Source organism: Mus musculus, chromosome 14 (assembly GCF_000001635.26).
Source record: "Mus musculus strain C57BL/6J chromosome 14, GRCm38.p6 C57BL/6J".
In the NCBI taxonomy this organism is placed as follows: Eukaryota; Metazoa; Chordata; class Mammalia; order Rodentia; family Muridae; genus Mus; species Mus musculus.
Genome location: NC_000080.6, coordinates 79,177,005 through 79,199,279, shown reverse-complemented (window position 1 = coordinate 79,199,279; position 22,275 = coordinate 79,177,005). Strand labels below are relative to the sequence as shown.

Genomic DNA, 22,275 nt, shown 5'->3' with positions numbered 1-22,275 from the left:
CCTTGTTGGAGGAAGTGTGCCACTGGAGGTGGGCTTTGAAGCTTCAAAGCTCCATGCCAGACCCAGTGTGTGTGTCTCTGCCTGCTGCCAGGAGATAGGCTGTAAAGCTCGCCCTACTGCTCCAGTGCCACACCTGTCTGCTTCCGACCCTGAGGCTCACAGATTCACCCACTGACACTGTGCACAAGCCCCCAGGTAAATGCTTTCTTTATAAGAGTTGCCTTGGTCATAGTGTCTCTTCGCAGTGACAGAACAGTGCCTGAGATGATGTCTGTTTGCACACAGCAAATAGACACACATTGCATACAGACGAGTACAGTTTCTGCTATGCTAGGGAATTTACTATTGTTGGTTTCCTTTATTTTTTTTATTGTTGGCAATATTTGGAACTGAACCTGGAGTGCCACGCATGCTAGGCAAGTGTTCTACCTCTGAGCTATTACCCCACTGAGCTATAGTAATATTTTGAGTATGAGTTGAAATAACCTGATGAGATTGGGCTTGGTGGTCTCTGTAAAGTACTTAATCTATAAAATACTATCTAATCTATTAGTGAAAAAAATCAATTTGGTAAATACTTATTTTATAAAAATAATTAAAATTATAAATCCTGTCCAAAAAACTCTATTATGTTCCATCAAAACTATGATTGCTTGTCTGAACAAACCAGGGCATTGTGAGCCCACAGATGCCCTTAGCTGCTTGAGGGTAGACACTATGGGCTGTTTCCCCGCCCTCCCCAGCCCCTCAGGCTGAGGTTCGAGAAACAACACATGCCAGATACTTATTACATCTGCTCTGTGCTGCGACAATACTCACCTGGCTGCCTGATCCCCCAAAGAGCCGATAAAAATGGCAAAGGCGTTTACTTGAGGATCGCTTGTCAGGATCTGGGCAAAGCGGGCCGGGTTTATTCCGTATCGGGACAGATTTGCATCACTTAAGATGATGACAAAGTACTCATCAGCTTCTTCTGTGGTAATGTCCTTGATGGCGTGTTCCGTTCCCTCAAGTGTGTGGTCCCCACTCATGCAGAACTGAGAGTGCTCGTGCATCGTCTGCAGGTAAGAGGTGGGCGCAGAGACCACAGGTGAGCATCTCCTTTTCAACAAACGTGATGATTTTTGTATCGACAGACTACTGCCTGCTGTTTGATTACGTGCTGAGAGACAACAGGGCACAGGGAGTGTTGTATGGGGTTGACTTTTCTTAGAAACAGGCAATGCTCCCAAATGTTCACAATTGACACTTTTACAATTCAACCTTCTATTTAAAGTAAGAAAATATGTAATTGGTATCATCTGGGAGAGGGGCAAGATGTAGGAGCAAAATAAGGAGCGGGCTGAATTTCCAGTAAACAAGTTAATCCGATGCTGAACACTGCTTTCTGTGGCAAAGGAGGCAATCTGTTTTAAGATCATGGTGTCTCCTGCAGGTTTAAGTATATGAGACTGAATTTATCACTCAAAATTACCAACAGAAATATAAAATTTGAAATATAAAGTACCCTGAAAGGAGCCATTTCTTTTCCTTTCTACTGAGCCTGTGTGACTATGGAATTCTGGTCTCAGCTGTTCAAACCTGATAGAACAATGAGTGCTCTGAAAACGTATAGAGAACATTTAGCTTTAGATGGTGGAAAACCGGGTGTCAAGCAAGAAAGGCGGTTTCCGTTTGCTGCCTGAGATAGCTGTTGCTTCTTCAGCGAGTCCTAGTTTTTATCTAATCTGATAGAGATTCTCACAGTGCAGAAGGAACAATGTATTTACCTTCAGAATTTCTAGTCTCTGCTTATTGTTCTTGGGGATTTGGTTAACTGGAACGAGCTTAATGTTGTAGCCATCTCCCGAGTGTCCAGCGATGTCGTACTACATGCAAGAGAGTTGGAGAGTTGAGAAGTTGGTGAGTAACAGAAGGGTCATTGGTGCTACAGATCTCCCCAACTCTGGAATGTTCCGAGTTGTTCAATATTTGGTCATAAAAGAATGCAGAAAGACAGGAGAGGCAGATGTGTGCTATCAACAGAGCAAATGATTTTGGACTCATTCTGTTTGGGTCCACCTTCTTTTGAGATCTCTGCCCCCCACCCCCAGAAACAGGTATGAAGGGGACTTTAGTGGCTGTCCCAAATTCCATGTGTACACTTCAAGGGAGACTTTGTAAGAAGCACACACAGTGTTGGGTAGACTTCAAAGGGGCTCTGGGGATTCCAGTTGCCTCATGCCTGCTCTCTACACTCTTCCATAACTGCGGTCTTGTCTGGTAAACATAATGGGATATCACATATGATTGCATTAACTTCCATGACAAAAAGGATTCTGCCAATGTAATTAAGTTAGCTTGACTGTCAAAAGAGAAGTTATTGAGTGGGCCTAATTTAATCACAGAGCTCCTTTAAAGGCTCTATTGTGGCTGCTGGTAGGAGGGGAAGACAGATTTGAAGCTTCAGGGAGATCTGACATGAGGGAGTTAACAGAAGCTGAGAGCCAGCAGGAAATTAGGGACCTCTGTCGCCATTCCAAGCAACTCAAGTCTACCAGCAAGCTCAGCCTGAAGCAGACCTTTCCGCAGAGAACAGCAACATCTAGTTCCCTTCTGTTTCCAAAGGTAAAACAGTATTCAAAGAAATCAAAGTACAGAGAAGGCAAAAATTATCCACAACTGTGTTCAAGATGAGCTCTGAAGATTCTCTATGATAGAAGCTCTCGGGTATTTAGTTCCTTCTGACAGACATAGCAAGCAGCATGGTCACCGCAAACACACCAGCATCAGCATAACTTTGGCTGATATTGATCACGTGACTGAATAATCTGCTTTTCCACTTATTAATATATGGCATGTAGCTTTCTTTCTTTTTTTTTTCCATTTTTTATTAGGTATTTAGCTCATTTACATTCCCAATGCTATACCAAAAGTCCCCCATAGCCACCCACCCCCTCTCCCCTACCCACCCACTCCCCTTTTATGGCCCTGGCGTTCCCCTGTACTGGGGCATATAAAGTTTGCGTGTCCAATGGGCCTCTCTTTCCAGTGATGGCCGACTAGGCCATCTTTTGATGCATATGCAGCTAGAGTCAAGAGCTCCGGGGTACTGGTTAGTTCATAATGTTGTTCCACCTATAGGGTTGCAGATCCCTTTAGCTTCTTTGGTACTTTCTCTACCTCCTTCATTGGGGGCCATGTGATCCATCCAATAGCCGACTGTGAGCATCCACTTCTATGTTTGCTAGGCCCAGGCATACTCTGACAAGAGACAGCTATATCAGGGTCCTTTCAGCATAATCTTGCTAGTGTATGCAATGGTGTCAGCATTTGGAAGCTGATTATGGGATGGATCCCCGGATATGCTAGTGTCTACATGGTCCATCCTTTTATCTCAGCTCCAAACTTTGTCTCTGTAACTCCTTCCAAGGGTGTTTTGTTCCCACTTCTAAGGAGGGGCATAGTGTTCACACTTCAGTCTTCATTTTTCTTGAGTTTCATGTGTTTAGGAAATTGTATCTTATATCTTGGGTATCTTAGGTTTTGGGCTAATATCCACTTATCAGTGAGTACATATTGTGTGAGTTCCTTTGTGAATGTGTTACCTCACTCAGGATGATGCCCTCCAGGTCCATCCATTTGGCTAGGAATTTCATAAATTCATTCTTTTTAATAGCTGAGTAGTACTCCATTGTGTAGATGTACCACATTTTCTGTATCCATTCCTCTGTTGAGGGGCATCTGGGTTCCTTCCAGCTTCTGGCTATTATAAATAAGGCTGCTATGAACATAGTGGAGCATGTGTCCTTCTTACCAGTTGGGGCATCTTCTGGATATATGCCCAGGAGAGGTATTGCTGGATCCTCCGGTAGAACTATATCCAGTTTTCTGAGGAACCGCCAGACTGATTTCCATAGTGGTTGTACAAGCCTGCAATCCCACCAACAATGGAGGAGTGTTCCTCTTTCTCCACATCCACGCCAGCATCTGCTGTCACCTGAATTTTTGATCTTAGCCATTCTGACTGGTGTGAGGTGGAATCTCAGGGTTGTTTTGATTTGCATTTCCCTGATGATTAAGGATGTTGAACATTTTTTCAGGTGTTTCTCTGCCATTCGGTATTCCTCAGGTGAGAATTCTTTGTTCAGTTCTGAGCCCCATTTTTTAATGGGGTTATTTGATTTTCTGAAGTCCACCTTCTTGAGTTCTTTATATATGTTGGATATTAGTCCCCTATCTGATTTAGGATAGGTAAAGATCCTTTCCCAATCTGTTGGTGGTCTTTTTGTCTTATTGACGGTGTCTTTTGCCTTGCAGAAACTTTGGAGTTTCATTAGGTCCCATTTGTCAATTCTCGATCTTACAGAGCAAGCCATTGCTGTTCTGTTCAGGAATTTTTCCCCTGTACCCATATCTTCAAGGCTTTTCCCCACTTTCTCCTCTATAAGTTTCAGTGTCTCTGGTTTTATGTGAAGTTCCTTGATCCACTTAGATTTGACCTTATTACAAGGAGATAAGTATGGATCGATTCGCATTCTTCTACATGATAACAACCAGTTGTGCCAGCACCAATTGTTGAAAATGCTGTCTTTCTTCCACTGGATGGTTTTAGCTCCCTTGTCGAAGATCAAGTGACCATAGGTGTGTGGGTTCATTTCTGGGTCTTCAATTCTATTCCATTGGTCTACTTGTCTGTCTCTATACCAGTACCATGCAGTTTTTATCACAATTGCCCTGTAGTAAAGCTTTAGGTCAGGCATGGTGATTCCACCAGAGGTTCTTTTATCCTTGAGAAGAGTTTTTGCTATCCTAGGTTTTTTGTTATTCCAGATGAATTTGCAAATTGCTCCTTCTAATTCATTGAAGAATTGAGTTGGAATTTTGATGGGGATTGCATTGAATCTGTAGATTGCTTTTGGCAAGATAGCCATTTTTACAATGTTGATCCTGCCAATCCATGAGCATGGGAGATCTTTCCATCTTCTGAGATCTTCTTTAATTTCTTTCTTCAGAGACTTGAAGTTTTTATCATACAGATCTTTTACTTCCTTAGTTAGAGTCACGCCGAGATATTTTATATTATTTGTGACTATTGAGAAGGGTGTTGTTTCCCTAATTTCTTTCTCAGCCTGTTTATTCTTTGTGTAGAGAAAGGCCATTGACTTGTTTGAGTTAATTTTATATCCAGCTACTTCACCAAAGCTGTTTATCAGGTTTAGGAGTTCTCTGGTGGAATTTTTAGGGTCACTTATATATACTATCATATCATCTGCAAAAAGTGATATTTTGACTTCCTCTTTTCCAATTTGTATCCCCTTGATCTCCTTTTGTTGTCGAATTGCTCTGGCTAATACTTCAAGTACTATGTTGAAAAGGTAGGGAGAAAGTGGGCAACCTTGTCTAGTCCCTGATTTTAGTGGGATTGCTTCCAGCTTCTCTCCATTTACTTTGATGTTGGCTACTGGTTTGCTGTAGATTGCTTTTATCATGTTTATGTATGGGCCTTGAATTCCTGATCTTTCCAAAACTTTTATCATGAATGGGTGTTGGATCTTGTCAAATGCTTTTTCTGCATCTAACGAGATGATCATGTGGTTTTTGTCTTTGAGTTTGTTTATATAATGGATTACATTGATGGATTTTCGTATATTAAACCATCCCTGCATCCCTGGAATAAAACCTACTTGGTCAGGATGGATGATTTCTTTAATGTGTTCTTGGATTCGGTTAGGGAGAATTTTATTAAGGATTTTTGCATCGATATTCATAAGAGAAATTGGTCTGAAGTTCTCTATCTTTGTTGGATCTTTCTGTGGTTTAGGTATCAGAGTAATAGTGGCTTCATAAAATGAGTTGGGTAGAGTACCTTCTACTTCTATCTTGTGAAATAGTTTGTGCAGAACTGGAATTAGATCTTCTTTGAAGGTCTGATAGAACTCTGCACTAAACCCATCTGGTCCTGGGCTTTTTTTGGCTGGGAGACTATTAATAACTGCTTCTATTTCTTTAGGGGATATGGGACTTTTAGAAGGTCAACTTGATCCTGATTCAACTTTGGTACCTGGTATCTGTCCAGAAATTTGTCCATTTCGTCCAGGTTTTCCAGTTTTGTTGAGTATAAGCTTTTGTAGAAGGATCTGATGGTGTTTTGGATTTCTTCAGGATCTGTTGTTATGTCTCCCTTTTCATTTCTGATTTTGTTGATTAGGATTTTGTCCCTTTGCCCTCTAGTGAGTCTAGCTAAGGGCTTATCTATCTTGTTGATTTTCTCAAAGAACCAACTCCTCGTTTGGTTAATTCTTTGAATAGTTCTTCTTGTTTCCACTTGGTTAATTTCACCCCTGAGTTTGATTATTTCCTGCCGTCTACTCCTCTTGGGTGAATTTGCTTCCTTTTTTTCTAGAGCTTTTAGATGTGTTGTCAAGCTGCTAGTATGTGCTCTCTCCCGTTTCTTCTTGGAGGTACTCAGAGCTATGAGTTTCCCTCTTAGAAATGCTTTCATTGTGTCCCAAAGGTTTGGGTACGTTGTGGCTTCATTTTCATTAAACTCTAAAAAGTCTTTAATTTCTTTCTTTTTCCCTCCTTGACCAAGGTATCATTGAGAAGAGTGTTGTTCAGTTTCCACGTGAATGTTGGCTTTCCATTCTTAATGTTGTTATTGAAGATCAGTCTTAGGCCATGGTGGTCTGATAGGATACATGGGACAATTTCAATATTTTTGTATCTGTTGAGGCCTATTTTGTGACCAATTATATGGTCAATTTTGGAGAAGGTCCCGTGAGGTGCTGAGAAGAAGGTATATCCTTTTGTTTTAGGATTAAATATTCTGTAGATATCTGTCAGGTCCATTTGTTTCATAACTTCTGTTAGTTTCACTGTGTCCCTGTTTAGTTTCTGTTTCCACGATCTGTCCATTGATGAAAGTGGTGTGTTGAGGTCTCCCACTATTATTGTGTGAGGTGCAATGTGTGCTTTGAGCTTTACTAAAGTGTCTTTAATGAATGTGGCTGCCCTTGTATTTGGCGCATAGATATTCAGAATTGAGAGTTCCTCTTGGAGGATTTTACCTTTGATGAGTATGAAGTGTCCCTCCTTGTCTTTTTTGATAACTTTGGGTTGGAAGTCGATTTTATCCGATATTAGAATGGCTACTCCAGCCTGTTTCTTCAGACCATTTGCTTGGAAAATTGTTTTCCAGCCTTTCACTCTGAGGTAGTGTCTGTCTTTTTCCCTGAGATGGGTTTCCTGTAAGCAGCAGAATGTTGGGTCCTGTTTGTGTAGCCAGTCTGTTAGTCTATGTCTTTTTATTGGGGAATTGAGTCCATTGATATTAAGAGATATTAAGGAAAGGTAATTGTTGCTTCCTGTTATTTTTGTTGTTAAAGTTGGCATTCTGTTCTTGTGGCTGTCTTCTTTTAGGTTTGTTGAGGGATTATCTTCTTGTTTTTTCTAGGGCGTGGTTCCCGTCCTTGTATTGTTTTTTTTTCTGTTATTATCCTTTGAAGGGCTGGATTCGTGGAGAGATAATGGGTGAATTTAGTTTTGTCGTGGAATACTTTGGTTTCTCCATCTATGGTAATTGAGAGTTTGGCTGGGTATAGTAGCCTGGGCTGGCATTTGTGTTCTCTTAGTGTCTGTATAACATCTGTCCAGGCTCTTCTGGCTTTCATAGTCTCTGGTGAAAAATCTGGTGTAATTCTGATAGGCTTGCCTTTATATGTTACTTGACCTTTTTCCCTTACTGCTTTTAGTATTCTATCTTTATTTAGTGCATTTGTTGTTCTGATTATTATGTGTCGGGAGGAATTTCTTTTCTGGTCCAGTCTATTTGGAGTTCTGTAGGCTTCTTGTATGTTCATGGGCATCTCTTTCTTTAGATTTGGGAAGTTTTCTTCAATAATTTTGTTGAAGATGTTTGCTGGTCCTTTGAGTTGAAAATCTTCATTCTCATCCACTCCTATTATCCGTAGGTTTGGTCTTCTCATTGTGTCCTGGATTTCCTGGATGTTTTGAGTTAGGATCTTTTTGCATTTTCCATTTTCTTTGATTGTTGTGCCGATGTTCTCTATGGAGTCTTCTGCACCTGAGATTCTCTCTTCCATTTCTTGTATTCTGTTGCTGATGCTGGCATCTATGGTTCCAGATTTCTTTTCTAGGGTTTCTATCTCCAGCGTCGCCTCACTTTGGGTTTTCTTTATTGTGTCTACTTCCCTTTTTAGGTCTAGTATGGTTTTGTTCATTTCCATCACCTGTTTGGATGTGTTTTCCTGTTTTTCTATAAGGACTTCTACCTGTTTGGTTGTGTTTTCCTGTTTTTCTTTAAGGACTTGTAACTCTTTAGCAGTGTTTTCCTGTTTTTCTTTAAGGACTTGTAACTCTTTAGCAGTGTTCTCCTGTATTTCTTTAAGTGAGTTATTGAATTCCTTCTTTATGTCCTCTACCATCATCATGAGATATGCTTTTAAATCCAGGTCTACCTTTTCAGGTGTGTTAGGGTGTCCTGGATTGGGCGAAGTGGGTGTTCTGGGTTCTGATGATGGTGAGTGGTCCTGGCTTCTGTTAGTAGGATTCTTACGTTTACCTTTCGCCATCTGTCAATCTCTGGAGTTAGTTGTTATAGTTGTCTTTGTTAAGAGATTGTTCCTCTGTTGATTTTGTTACCCTCTATCAGCAGGCGTGGGAGACAAGCTCTCTTCTCTGAGTTTCAGTGGTCAGAGCAGTCTCTGTAGGCAAGCTCTCCTCTTTCAGGGAAGGTGTACAGTTATCTGGTGTTTGGACCTCCTCCTGGCTGAAGGTGAAGGCCCAAAACAGGATCTTTCCCAGAAGCTGTGTTGCTTTGGCCAGGAAGGTGGCCAGTTGTCTGGAGTCGAAGATGTAGCCGCCTGAGAAGCTCTGTGGCTCTTGCCGGGAAGGTGGCTGGTTGTCTGGAGCTGAAGATGGCGCCGCCCAGAAGCTCTGCGACTCTCGCCCGTCCCAGAAACGGCTGGCACTCTGTATTCCACACGGTCACCCGTGCAGCCTGCCCTCCGCGGAGTCCCGGAGCCAAGAAGGCTCCCGCCGGCGCCTGTGCCACAAACCTCTCAGGCTGGGCAGACCCCCGTGCTCTCACCAGGAAGGTGGCCGGCTATCTGGAGCTGAAGATGGCGCCGCCCAGAAGCTCTGCGACTCTCGCCCGTCCCAGAAACGGCTGGCACTCTGTATTCCACACGGTCACCCGTGCAGCCTGCCCTCCGCGGAGTCCCGGAGCCAAGAAGGCTCCTGCCGGCGCCTGTGCCACAAACCTCTCAGGCCGGGCAGACCCCCGTGCTCTCACCAGGAAGGTGGCCGGCTGTCTCGGCATGTAGCTTTCAATTTAGGAAGCACTTATTAACTCCCTATCTCCTGGGCACATGAAGTACTGACTGCTGAGAGGAGCCCAGTGTCGGAGCCAGGTGCTCGGCCACAAATCCGAGAAGCAGCCAGAGGTAAATTATCTAGGAGTTGGTCTCTCTGAACCCTCTACTAAAGACATTTTGTAATTACACGAAGGCTGGGACACTGGGGAAACTGAGGAATCTCCAAGGAAAAGAGTGTATGTTTGAGGGTGAAGACTTCAGGGAACATTTGGGATAGCTGCCAATCCAGTATCAACCAATAGCTCTTCTTCAAAACCCTCCTGCTACCCACCCAGCACTAGGTGTTATGGGGGAAGCAAGCCTTTGCCCACCTGCACCTTTGCAGATGATAAGATAGGTTCTTACGAGATTCAGCTCTGCACGTTTAGTTTCTGTGCATGCTTACTGTAGAATAGATGCTCTCGGAGAGCTTGTAATAAACTTGGGGTAAAAAGCAGCTTGCCTTTTGTGTGTGGGCTACATTCTTTTACAATCCAGAAACCAGAACACTATTTTTTTTTCCTAAGCCAGATCACAAATACAAAATAACATAGTTGAGGCTGCCACGTCTGAAATGGGAAGCAGAAATATTCCTGGTGAAAGTGCCTGCGCCATTAAAACAGGAAGTGGGTGAGGCTATCTAGGAAAGATGAACTCCACTGGGGATGTGGCCACACTGTGCGTTGAGGAGGGTGGGAGGGAAAACTGAGCCCTCATCCCCAGGACAAGGACACAACCAGAGGTCTACGAAGGATGTTTATGCCTTTGAAAACTAGAAACCTCCTTACAGGTTAAACATGTTCTTATCTCCTACTTTGAAAATTTTACATCTTAAGGACCGGCAGAGGCAGGATCAAATTATTAGTTTGTGGCCTTCTTGAAGCTTGTAGAACATGGGCAGTGTGGACAGTTCTTGCCTATGGTCCCATCTGGCTGCCCCTTCAGAACCTGGTATGCCTATACCAGCTGAGCCTTCCCTAGGAAGACAGACCTAAGAAAGGCCCACAAAGGACGACCAGAGAGTGAAGGTAGTTAGAAGTTGTAAGAAGGCCGGGCCTAGGTCCGTGTGCACTTCCCTTGCGGGGCCTGGACAGGGCGGGGCTGAGGGATGACTGTAAACTTCCAGCCTCCCTTCCTCACTCCCACCTCTTTTTTTTTTGTGTTACTGGGGTTTGAACCCCGGGGTCTCGAATGTGCTAGGCAAATGCTTTCCCAATGTGTTTTATCTCCAGAACTCTTTTTATTTTGAGAGAGGGTCTTACTTTGTCTTCTAGGTTAGCCTTGAACTCACTGTGTATCCAGGTGGTTTTTGAAGCTGCAAACCTCCTGCCTGCATAGTTGGACACAGCCAGGACCATCATGTAATCAGCAGGACAGGCCACACATGTGCTTCCAGGAGCAGCACAGGACTCAATAAACAAGAGCCCCCTTGTCCCTGTCAACCACCAGCATCTAGGCTGTAAGTTTTCTATGTGGCTTGCAAGGTGTCCTGGAAATTTTTGTGGAGTTTTGTACTTAAGCCCTCAGCATAAATATTAAATGACAGCTATTCTGAAACCCTCACACAGAGAGGCCCTCTCTAATGCTTCTTTGCTTCACAATTTGTTTGGACCCCACTTTTCCTAGATGTGTTTTGAAAACCTCATTCCTTTAGGGAGAGCTATGGTGAAAACAAACCAGAGTCTCAATCAAGAGAGAAATTTACCATTTCACCAGAATTTTAAAGCAGTGTGCAGAGGAAACGCACAGAGCTGTTGGCGCGTTTGTGAATATGTCTGAGGCTTCACCTGCTCTTGCTGGTTTGGGGATCGGCTATGCTTTATTAGCCTTCTGGTTGTAAGTTGGTATGTAGTGATATCTGAGGCTGGTGTGAACACTGACACGTGAATTCTGTTCTAAAATGGCAATACTATGGCCAGCAAGCAGTTAGTGAATGAGTGATTGAATAGGTCAAGGGAGATGTTTCCAGAGCCCTGGGGTACATGTGAGTTACTAATCTACCATATCCGGTTAGCCCTGCTTCCTATTAGGGAAGTCAATATAAAGAGAAAAGTGTTCTCAAAGTTGAGGTGTGACATGGCTTGGACATGAAAAGCTTTTTGACTTAGAGCAAGGCACTTAACCTTTCCAAAGCTCCTTCCGGCCTTGCTAGAGATGCTAGTTTAGATGGCCTCTAATGGTACCTGCTTGTAAATCACTTCTCTCTGACAAAGAGGACTGATATCTGTCTGACCACTTCCCAGGGTCATTGAGGGGGTGGGTGGAGAGCGCAGTCCATTTAGTGATGAAGATGGTCAGGACTTGCTTTGCTCTCCCCACATGACCAGCATCTTCACAAGGCTCATCTTAGAGTCTCTGAACCAGCTCCGCTGTAGGTGTTAGCACCGATGCTAGGAGCAGCTGTCCGCCTTTCCTAAGACAGATTTAGTGTTGTCTCTAAATTCATCTATCAATTCAAGTTACTACAGAGAAATACTGATTCCTCAAGCTAGTCCTGCACCTATTCTTAAGTGTCTTGTTTTTATGGCTAATATTTCTACATCAGTTACTGAGTCAGTTCTGATGGTCTCAGCAAACTTTGTGCAGTTTTTTGTTGAGTCCTATCTCTGGGTAGTAGTACAGATATATTCAAAGCCTAAGCCTAATAGGATGACTGGTCTCCATATTTAAACTCAAAGAACATTCTTAAGGCATTGGGAAAGGCGTAATTACAGACACTCAGCTAAGTGTGTCTCTGTGAGTCATATCTTTCTCTAGCCTTCTGGGAAGTAATGGAGTCTTCCTGACTAAGATCTTCAAAGAAGCTGTGTTTATTACACCACCTGTGTGTGGTGGCAGAGTAAGAGTAGAAGGTGATAATAAAATGTTTTTGCTTTTGAATGAATTTTTGCATAAGTTTGGGCATATGTAAAACAGATCCAAGAAATAGGATAGAACAAGTAAGAAAGATCCCCAATGGGGTGGGGGTAGGGGTCTGTGATGGTTTGTATATTCTTGTACAGGGAGTGGCACCATTTGGAGGTGTGGCCTTGTTGGAGTAGGTGTGTCACTGTGGGTGTGGGCTTAATACTCTCACCCTAGGTGTCTGGAAGTCAGTCTTCCACTAGCAGTCTTTGGATGAAGGTGTAGAACTCTCAGCTCCTCCTGCACCATGCCTGCCAGCCCCAATTACATGTTGTTGTTGTTTTTTTAATAAGACTTGCTATGGTCATGGTGTCTGTTCACAGCAGTAAAACCCCAACTAAGACAGGGTCAGAAGCTGGTGTTTCACATTTAGCAGTGTGACCTTGGGCCAAGTATTTAACCTTTTTGAACCTTGGCTTTCTCATCTGTAGAAAGAGGTTGGTGAAAATAATGCCCAGACCCAAGGTTCTATGACAATTAATGGAATGAAAACCAGCTTCACGTTGTTTGAGGAACACGTATGAATTGTCTTGTCTTCATCTGTTGAGGGGAGCATGTTTCATACGTGTGATGGTGAGGACCCACAACACCATCTACAGAAGGAAAGTCCTTGGAGTCGGTGAGAAGCAAAAGTTCAGTATGGTTCTAGAAAAATGGGTTTCTTTTCCACTTTAGTTTTTGCAGTATTGAGGATAGACCCTAGGGCCCTGCACAGGCTAAGGGGCCTGGTTAGAATTTATTGTTAACCTAGGAAGAGTGAATCTTTGCTGAAGAATTGCCTAGGTCAGCCTGATCTGGGGTCATGTCTGTGAGAGATTGTCCTGAGTGAGGAGAGGGGCCCCTGCCCACTGAAGATGGCTGGATACCTACACAGGTGGACCTGTGCTGTACAGGAGAGCTGAGCCTAGGCCAGTGAGCCGTAGCCTTCCATGGTGTCTGCCCTGGCTTCCCTCTGTGGACAGTGACTGGGAAATTAGGCCACAAAAGCTTTTACTCCCTAAAGCTTTTGGTCATGGTGTTTGTCACACTCTTTACCACCAAAGCTACATCCCCAACTCTCTCTCAGCAATGGAATCAACTATACAAAGTCCACTTTACACAACATTGTGCAGCATAAGTGGAGCTCTTGGGTAGTGCAGGAGGTGTGGGGTGCCCTAACCCCACATGCTCCCCCAGGCTTCCTTTCATACTGTTTGCCTGACTCTTACACACTTTCATAGAAACAATAAAATGAAACATTTGACGTTATTGTCTCTCCAAAGCCCAGTTTCTGAGTGAGAGAACAAATCCATTTTCTGGTACCATTGTTTGAATGTTTAGTGGAAAAACAGTCTGAAAAAAACTGTCAGGACATCAAGAGCTTTTGAAAAGAAAGTCTATTTTAAGATGACACTGACGACTCCCGGGAGCTTGGAGAAAAGAACAAACAGAATGAAGGAAAGGAGAAGCTCCCTGATGGAAGTCACAGTTGACAGAATCATTAGTGTCCTGCCTACGTGCTGTGTGACCGGCAGGGACAGTGCTGGCTCTAGCTTGGAGGAGTTGGCTGTTGGCTGTCTGTAAATTGTGCTGTTCTAGGAACCTGTGGAGTCAGGTGGCTGAACACTCTGAGGTACTTTAAAGACTCCAAGTGGCTTAGCGAATGTCACACTGCTGAGTTAGGTCTCAGTACGGCTCATGCTTGAGGGTCCCTGTGGTTTGGCATGGGTTGTGCTAATGTGGGAGAGAGTGGGTGAGGGCTGTAAGTGAGCCTCCCGTCCAGACTGTAATGACCCCAGAAGGCAGCACAGAGCTCTAGCCAAACACAACACAAGCAGGTGCCAAGAGGCGTGGGCAGCCTGCAGACCCCCTCACCAGCTGGCACCTCTGAAGGCTGCCGAGCACATGTGGAGTCCGGGGCTAGCTGCAGGAAGACTGAATTAAGAACTGTCTGGAACTCAGGCAGGAGCTTTAGATTGCACTACCAATTCCCAAAGATGCCGGGTGATGCCATCCTGAGTATTTCACACACCATCATCGATTTGCCCAGGAGTCATTGCTGGACCTTATTCTTCTTTCATAAACAAGAAATTAAACATGTAGACAGACTAAGTGGCTGGGAATAATGATATAAAGAATATCAAATATTTCTAAAAAGAGATGAAAACGCACGCATGTAGCCGGAGTCTGAGAGACAGAGCCTCAGTCCCACTCGTCCTCCTCTGCACTGTGTGCGCCTACTCCTCATGTGCCCTCCAGGGCACCTCTGCAGCTGTGTACCCGCATGTACCCTAGTTAGGAGCAGGAGAAGATCTCACAGAATATACGACTCCATCACTCCTCTGTTCTCTACAGAGGGGGCCTGGGAAACCCGTAGCCAATCAACTCTCAAGATGTGTAGGAGGGGTGGCAGCAATAGGACAGTCTCCATTACATAAGAACGGAGGGGAGGCCTGGAAAGAGCTTGTGATGGGGATGTTGGGGCAGGTTCAATGCTTTTGAACATTAGGTAAGATGTGGCTATTTATACTGACCCATGGCTGTCTAGCCACCCATTGGTCAAAATGGTTTAAATAAACATTTTCTATTAAAAAAAAAAAAAACAAACCCAGATGCAATCACATGTGAGGTCCCGGAGGGTCAAGAGATGGAAAGTTTCAGAGTGGACAGCATGGAGAGTGCGCTTTAAAAGGCTGACCACCTCTGGCTCCCACAGGAGGAAGTAGTGCGTCTTACAAGCTGTGCAATGCTAGCTCGGAAGCATCCCAGACTTCCCGTGTCCTGTCCTCACCCTGACAGAGTGAGTCTTTGATTGGGGTTCTGGGAATGCTGGCAACTACAATAGAGCCAAGAGGGACTCTTACATAGTTCCCCGGGTTTCGGTGACCACGAGGGATAGCATTGCTGTCATGAAGGGAAGCAGAGCTTTCTCGTGCTCAGCCGTGTGTTAGATGCATTTATCCCTGTACTGTGTGTGCAGAGCCTTGCAGCCCCGCGGTAGTCATGCTGGACGCTGCTCGCTGCTCCCCACTGAGCCCTGAAAGGCCATTGTCCCAGAGACTACACAGGAACCCTGGGAGAGCCAGTGGACTGCACCCTTCACAAGGAGCCCAAGGGAAATGGGAAGCCAACTGGTCTCTTGTTTTTGCGTAATACAGAGCCATGGCATGGGGCACAGTCTTCAGGTACAGGTGGGGTGCCTGCTTAAATGGCAATGGATTTGAGACTCCGTTGCTCAAGGATTGTTTTATCCATTAAAGAGTTTGCATGCTTAGGTTGTGTGCCCTTCACAATATCTGTACATACCATGGCTCTCTCTGGCATGTGTTGGTAGTCAGGTTTTCTGCTGTGATGCCTGTGTTTTCTATGGACAATCACAAGAAGATGAGGTGGCTCCTACTGGCTGGCGACATTGTAGAGTGGGAATTGCCTCCCTATCCTCAGACCTCTGAAATGGGGGATTTGATAGCAAACTGCACAACAACAAGCTGGAAATGGTTTGAGCAGAGGGCAGCTTCCTCTCGGGTGAATTGCCATGCCAGCTGCGGATGTATGTTATTGTTGGCTCACTGTTCACAGGATGCTGTGCGCAGACCTTGGCTGCTGATGGGATGTCAGCGTTCAGAGGCACTCGGTGAGGATGCCCAGGAAAATGAGAACAGGCTTCGGAGTTTCCAGGAAACCCTGCAGTTTAGCATCACACAACTTACATGTTGCAGTGCTTTGCTCTGTGGGAACTAGAGGTTACTGGGCCCTTCAGTTATGTTACTGTTAGTTAGAACAGGTGAAGCAGCAGCCATGTTCCCTGCTGCTGAGAGAATGGTGCCTGGAGCTCTGGGTGGAGTCTGCATCCACCTTACCGGTACTGACCCTAAGTGACCAATGACGCTCTACCACTGGAACCATTACCTTGAATTTCTCCTCGTAGTTCTCGAAGGCTTCCATGACCATGCACACTGCCTCCATCGAGCGCTCTAGCCGGCGATCCACCCCGTTGAAGCGGTACATGCTGCCGGAGACGTCCACCACCAGGCGCAGGCGCTTGGGCTTCTGTTGTGGACTACCCAGCTGAGGGAGGGGATGGCAGAAAACCATGGTCAGCTGGCTTCTTGCCCAGGCTCTGAGGTGGCAGCCCAAGGTGGGCAGGTCTGTACAGGGCTGTCCCAGAGGGTGGAGGTAATGGCGGTACCCTAGTAAGCAGATGTCAGACTGGCTGCACAAGGAAAAGAACTGCCTCTGGGATATGGTAAAGCTACCGTCCGGAGGTTGACAACTTAAAGATAATGCATTTTAGAAATGTCAGCCTGGGAGGATAGAAGCCCCACGTCCTTTACTCTGTGCGTCAGCATCCCTACGCAGTCACTTGAAGGTCATTTTTCACCTAGGCTGAAGAAATACCAGACTGTTACAGCACAGTTACGTGAGAGGTGGCCTGGCCAAGAGCGTAAGCGTTTTCCGAACGCCTCTTTAGAGCTTTTGGGTTTTCTTCTGCTTGCTGAACTTTTTTCTTTTTCTTTTCTTGGCAGTTAGAGTGGCATTGAACCGCTATCTGGCAAAAATTACTGATTAAAATGTGAAATCTTAGAGATCAGCTTGGGGCCCAGACCCGCCAATGCACTTTTTTTTTAGATTGTCAGTAATAATAAATAAGAAAAAGTCCAGATTATTCTACTATTATATACTTGCTGGCATGCATGAAATATGATAGGCAGAACTAATAATTTCAAGAAAATCCTGTAGAGGGTGGTGAGATGGCTCATGAGATGGCTTGGTGGCTAAGGAACTTGCCATGGAGCCTGACTACATGGGAGAAGGAGAGAACTGAGTCCTGCATGCTGTCCTCAGACTTCCATATACCTGCTGTGGCATGCATGGCTCCTCCCCTGTGTGTGTGTGTGTACATCACATATATGCATATATGCAGGATAAATAAATAACTTAAGATATCATGAATGTTTAGAGAATAACAGTAGGAAGCAAATCTTATACATCCCTTTAAACTATGTTGAGTGTCCCTGATTAGAAGCAGCGTGGCACACACGTGTGCATGACTAACTCACAGATGTGTCCACAACTTGCTGACCACAGTGAGTCAGAGAAAGCAGCTGTTGACTCATGGCAATGACATAGAAATAAGACCTCCCAAATTACTACCAGATCCACTCTGAGTAAACATTACAGAGAGTGACACTCCTGTCCTCGCTCGTTGCGCCCCGGCTCCCGGTGGCTACTCACCAGTTTTGATTATTCAGGGCGATAGAAAACCCCAAAGTTCACTAGGATTCAATAGTTGACCATGTTGCCACAGTCTGGTGAATACTTATTTACTACAATTAGTATAACTTAAGAGAGAATTCCTTGTTTCCTACAAACTGAAGGCATGTGATAGACACAGATTGTTACAGTTCAGGAGAGCAGGAGACCGTATGATTGCTCTGTTTCTCTCTCCTGAAGACTCCTCTGGGATCCACAAGCAGCAGGGCATCTCCCATCCCCACATCCTCAGAGCACCCACTCTGCATCTGGGGAGTGGATGGACCTGGAGGTGGCCGCATAGGTAGCTTTTGGCTTCTGGCTTTCTGGCTACTGGCTGGTGCAGGGCTGGTGGGCAGTGCTTGTTCTTGGTTTCTTCTCTGAGGTGGCTGGACTAGGGTAGGAAGGCTGGCTTCCCCTCCACTGAGGACCATAGCACCGTGAACTACCCTCTTCTGTTCTGATATAAACTAGCATCTTCCGGTTTTACTATTTATTCCCTTGCTTCGCCTGGTTGAACCTTAGGTCACAGTCTGAACTCTGGTGTTAACTCCTCTAAATTTGGTTAAAGCTCACCCTGCCTTTGCTGGTTTTGATGCTGTTTTGGGAAAGGGTGTCTGTACGTAGCCCTGGCTGTCCTGGGCTCACTTTGTAGATCAGTGTGCTTTCAGCCTCTGACGCTTGAGGGTCAGGATTAGAAGAGTGCATCACCATGCCTGGCTCTTGCATTGCTTGTTCTTAATATTATTCTATTTTGTGTACGTGTTCCATATCGTGAGCCTTTTTAAAAAAAAGTTATGTTTCCCATAATGCTTTCTGTAGTTGCATATTTTGGGTTAATGGTGTTTTGACACAACTCATGAACTCTGTACAGAAGGCTGAACTATGTGGATCTGAGGCTCGGGGTTCCCCATTATTTACCTGGGGTTCCAGGTCACCCCGACGTTTGTAGATGGACTTTTCTCCCGCCAGCCCGTCAATGATCTTGGCGTCGTCCAGTTCTCCGGTAGCTTGGTGTCTTAGCCACTGTCTTTCTTTGCCTTTAGCCTGCAATGTCACCGACAAAGACACATGAATCTTTACGTGCTTAGTGCTACAGTTCTTTGACACACTTTCTTTCATGAATAACAGGAAATACACCGGGATCCTATCAGTCAGAGAGGTCTCTGCCAGAATGTGGTCACATGGCCTCTGCTCTGCTTATGAGAAAGGCCTTTGGAGTGTGGTTTCTCAGCTGTAATTGTTTTAACACATGGAACAATACAAAGAACTTGCACAGAGGACATACGAACAGGAAGACGGTATGCAGATGAACCCCAAGGGAAAGTTCAATGTCTGGAAATGTAATGATGACGTATTTCTTATGGATTTTCTGTTACAGGGATCCCAGAAAATTTATTAGGTAACAAAACAATCAGCTTGAACTTGTTAACGGTGACAGAGTCTGTGCGCTGAGCTTCAGCCGTCTCCCTTCTGCATGGGAATTTAGTCAGGTTCCCGAGACTGTGTGTGCAAACTGGAACAGCTGGGGAGGATGGGAGCCGCCTGTGTGACACATGGCTCTCCGCTTTTCTAGGTCTGGAAAGCATCTGAACTTTTTGGAAGGTACTTCCACAGCATGCTTTGCCACAGTAACACAACTGTGCCAGACAGCCCAAGCAGACAGGTAAAGGATAAAAAAAACCTCTGTGCTGGATAGTTTTATGTCAGCCTGACACAAGCTAAAGCCACCTGAGAGGAAGAGACCTAAACAAAGGCCTCTGTAAGATGAGGCTGTGGACAGTCTGCAGGGCATCTTCTTGGTGACTGATGCGGGAGGGCCCAGCTCATTGTGGGTGGTACCATCCCTGGGCTGATAAGAAGGCAGGCTGAGCAAGCCAGCAGGCAGCACCCCGCCACTGCCTCGGCAGTAGTTGCTGCCCTGTTTGAGCTCCTGTCTTAATAATGATGTAGAGGGATAAGCTAAACAAACACTTTCCTCCGCATGTTGCTACGGTGTCTCATCGTAGTAACAGAAACCCTAACTGACTAAGACGAACTCTAACATCCCAAGGAAGGTGCATACTTAAGAGAGCCCATGACCGCAGCTACATTGCGATCTATGCTAAAGGAGCCTTGGGAATACAAACCAGACTTTAGGACACACTCTGTCTCAGAAATATAAAAATATGGGGAAGAATGGAATTAGAATATTTTCTATTTCCTTTATGGTGACAGGAGGGGTTTAAATTTAGTTTTCTATAGCTGTGGTAGGCATTAAAAATTCACTAAAAGAACTTGATGTGGCATGGGACTGAAATCATGCCGGGCTAACATGGCCATGCAGCAGCTAACAGAGTGGGTGGGGAAGCCTCAGGGTCATCACCTTTGATTTATGAAAATTAGTGAATAAAGGTTTAACAATGGTGCATCTGTTACCTAACATGACATACAATTTTATACCAGTACAAATCCCATATTCCTCCTGAGCCCAGCTTAAGAATTCAACTTTCGTACCATTTTGATGACAGCTAGCTACTGCAACTATGTCACATTCATTCACTTTTTCTTTATTTCCCTAGTGGCTAACCATGCGGGAGTCAGTCCTCGGCAGTGATGCCCAGCAATGCCAGGCCTCCAAGGAAGCCTGCGGTATCACCAACCAGTCACCAGAATGACAGGAGCCAAGTCCCCATCCCTGCTTCAGGGGTGGTGGCCTGAGAAGATTGTGGGAACGAAGGCTCAAGGTTTATATTTGCCCTCCTTCCTGTCACTGGTAGCTACATATCTTACCATGACTTTCCATGATCTGAGCTTTGTGCCAGGATACACTATTTCTGTGCACTCATGGAATTCTTGCCAAGAATATACACGTGGGCCAACTGCCCACCAGAATTAAAATATCCATGTTGGTGAGCTACAGGTTTCTTTTTTTTTCTCCCCCATTACAGGTTTCTTTATTTCATATTTACATTAATATATAATATTCATTTATAATTTTGATAAAGGAATGATACTCCAAATATATAAAATTCTCTTAAAACCCATGTTCTAAAAAGTTAAAAATGGGCAAAAACCTATGGGAAAACCTGTTACACTAAATGGGCATATTGTCAAATTACATTCTTACTATTTATGTTTACAGTCATAGATCAGTGCTGCCCTCAGCCTTGCTCAGAGAGCTTCTTATTGTGGTGGCAGTGAATGCTGAGGCACCACTGAATGCGCACTCTCTGGGGGGCATCGACATCTCCATGTTTAAGGCTCAGGAAACAAAGCACAGGAGGGAGAGCTGAAAGAAGGGTGAAGGGTGTGATGGGTGTTATGAAATGACACGGCCGTTGCATGCACAGACTAACAGCAGCTACCACTACCTGCAGAAAACACACCCAAGACGAGCTTTCAACACCCCATCGTGGGTGGGAGCAGGGCTCGTGAGGTCCCACCTCTATCCTGAGGAGTTACTGGCAGTTAATGGTTGCTATAGCCACTGGCAAGTTGCCCAGAGTCCAGCAATAACCCTATAGCCATCTTCACATAAGCCGCCCCCCCCCATACCCGTAAACTCAGGGGGTCTCTAAGACAAGACACAAAGCTGGAGGGAACCTGCTGAGAGGAAGTGTGTGTGTGTGTGTGTGTGTGTGTGTGTGTTGGGGTGTATGATCAAAATACATCATATACATGAGTCTCAAAGAGTAAGTCTTTTTAAAGGCCAACACCTTAGTACCAGTGTGCCTTCTTTGCTGTGGGGCCTGCTCAACTGTACATGTGAGAGCACGTCTGACATTCTCCACCATTAGATTAAAACAGCTATGAGATATCATCCTATGCCTAGGAATGGCCCTGATCCAAGCCGCTGACAACACCAAGTGTGGGCGAAGAAGGGCTGAGTGAATGAACGCTCACTGCCGGTGGAGCTGCTATAGCCACTTGTGAAGACAGTTTGGCAGTTTCTTGTAAAACAAAACTCACTCTCATAATCCAGCAACTGCAAGCCGTGGTATTTACACAACACGTAAGAAACTTGCATCTACACACACAAACACACACAAATTATACATGGTGTTTTATGCATAACTGCAAAACCTTGGAAGCAACCGAGATATAACTGGGTAAACTGTGGTATGTTCTAGCAATGGAATATTATTCAGCATCAGAAGAAATGAACCATTACATCTGTAGCGCTCTTGCTGTAATAAAGTGAGTAGAACGCTGTGGTTTGTTTCTTTATGCGTGACCGTACGGGGCTGGAGAGGTGGTTCAATGGTTAGAGCACCTAGTGCTTTGTAGAGGATTCACATTTGGTTTCCAGCACACTCATCAAATGCTCACAGCAACCCATAATTCCAGTATAGGGGGATCTGATGCCTACTTCTGACCTCTACAATGACTGTACTTATATAATTTTGAAAAATTAGCATAGTGAAGACTGCCATATAGGTGTGCCTAATTTAAGAAAGTTTTATAAAAAGACTTTAAAAACCTTTACTGTGAGGCAGCCCTCAAGACCACAAAGTGGTTGTTAACAATTTCTGACCCAGAACTTGTAACAGAGGACAAGAAGTTGATTCCTAGTTGCAGGTGCCATGGACCTTGGACAGGGAGAAAGCGGCTCAGATATCGAGTGCTGTAGAGTCATGCGATTCCGGGGAGCCTTGGTGCACAGATGCAGCAAAGTGAAGAGTTTTTCTTTCATGATAATAATTATGACAATTCTTTTAAAACACGATAAAAGTGTTTCTTTCTGCTTGGACATGGGTTACTGTTACTGCCCTTGATGGGGAAGTTATTTTTCTCTTAGAAT

The 22,275-nt window shown here is 44.7% G+C and overlaps 1 protein-coding gene and 1 long non-coding RNA gene across 3 annotated transcripts in view; one reads left to right on the top strand and one right to left on the bottom strand.

The window, feature by feature from the left end:
* Vwa8 (von Willebrand factor A domain containing 8) overlaps nucleotides 1–22,275 on the bottom strand; it is a 353,253-nt gene that overhangs the window by 3,031 nt on the left and 327,947 nt on the right. For both annotated transcript variants that reach the window (NM_027906.1, XM_017315982.1), the window contains 4 exons: nucleotides 18,414–18,539; nucleotides 16,149–16,307; nucleotides 1,770–1,868; nucleotides 820–1,058 (listed from right to left, as the gene is read on the bottom strand). In NM_027906.1, the coding sequence (NP_082182.1) occupies nucleotides 820–1,058; nucleotides 1,770–1,868; nucleotides 16,149–16,307; nucleotides 18,414–18,539 (623 nt within the window). The remainder of the gene's footprint in view (nucleotides 1–819; nucleotides 1,059–1,769; nucleotides 1,869–16,148; nucleotides 16,308–18,413; nucleotides 18,540–22,275) is intronic.
* On the top strand, nucleotides 90–20,387 carry Gm4632 (predicted gene 4632). Its single transcript, NR_152203.1, has 3 exons — nucleotides 90–195; nucleotides 19,069–19,158; nucleotides 20,054–20,387. It is a non-coding gene; the product is annotated as a predicted gene 4632 (long non-coding RNA).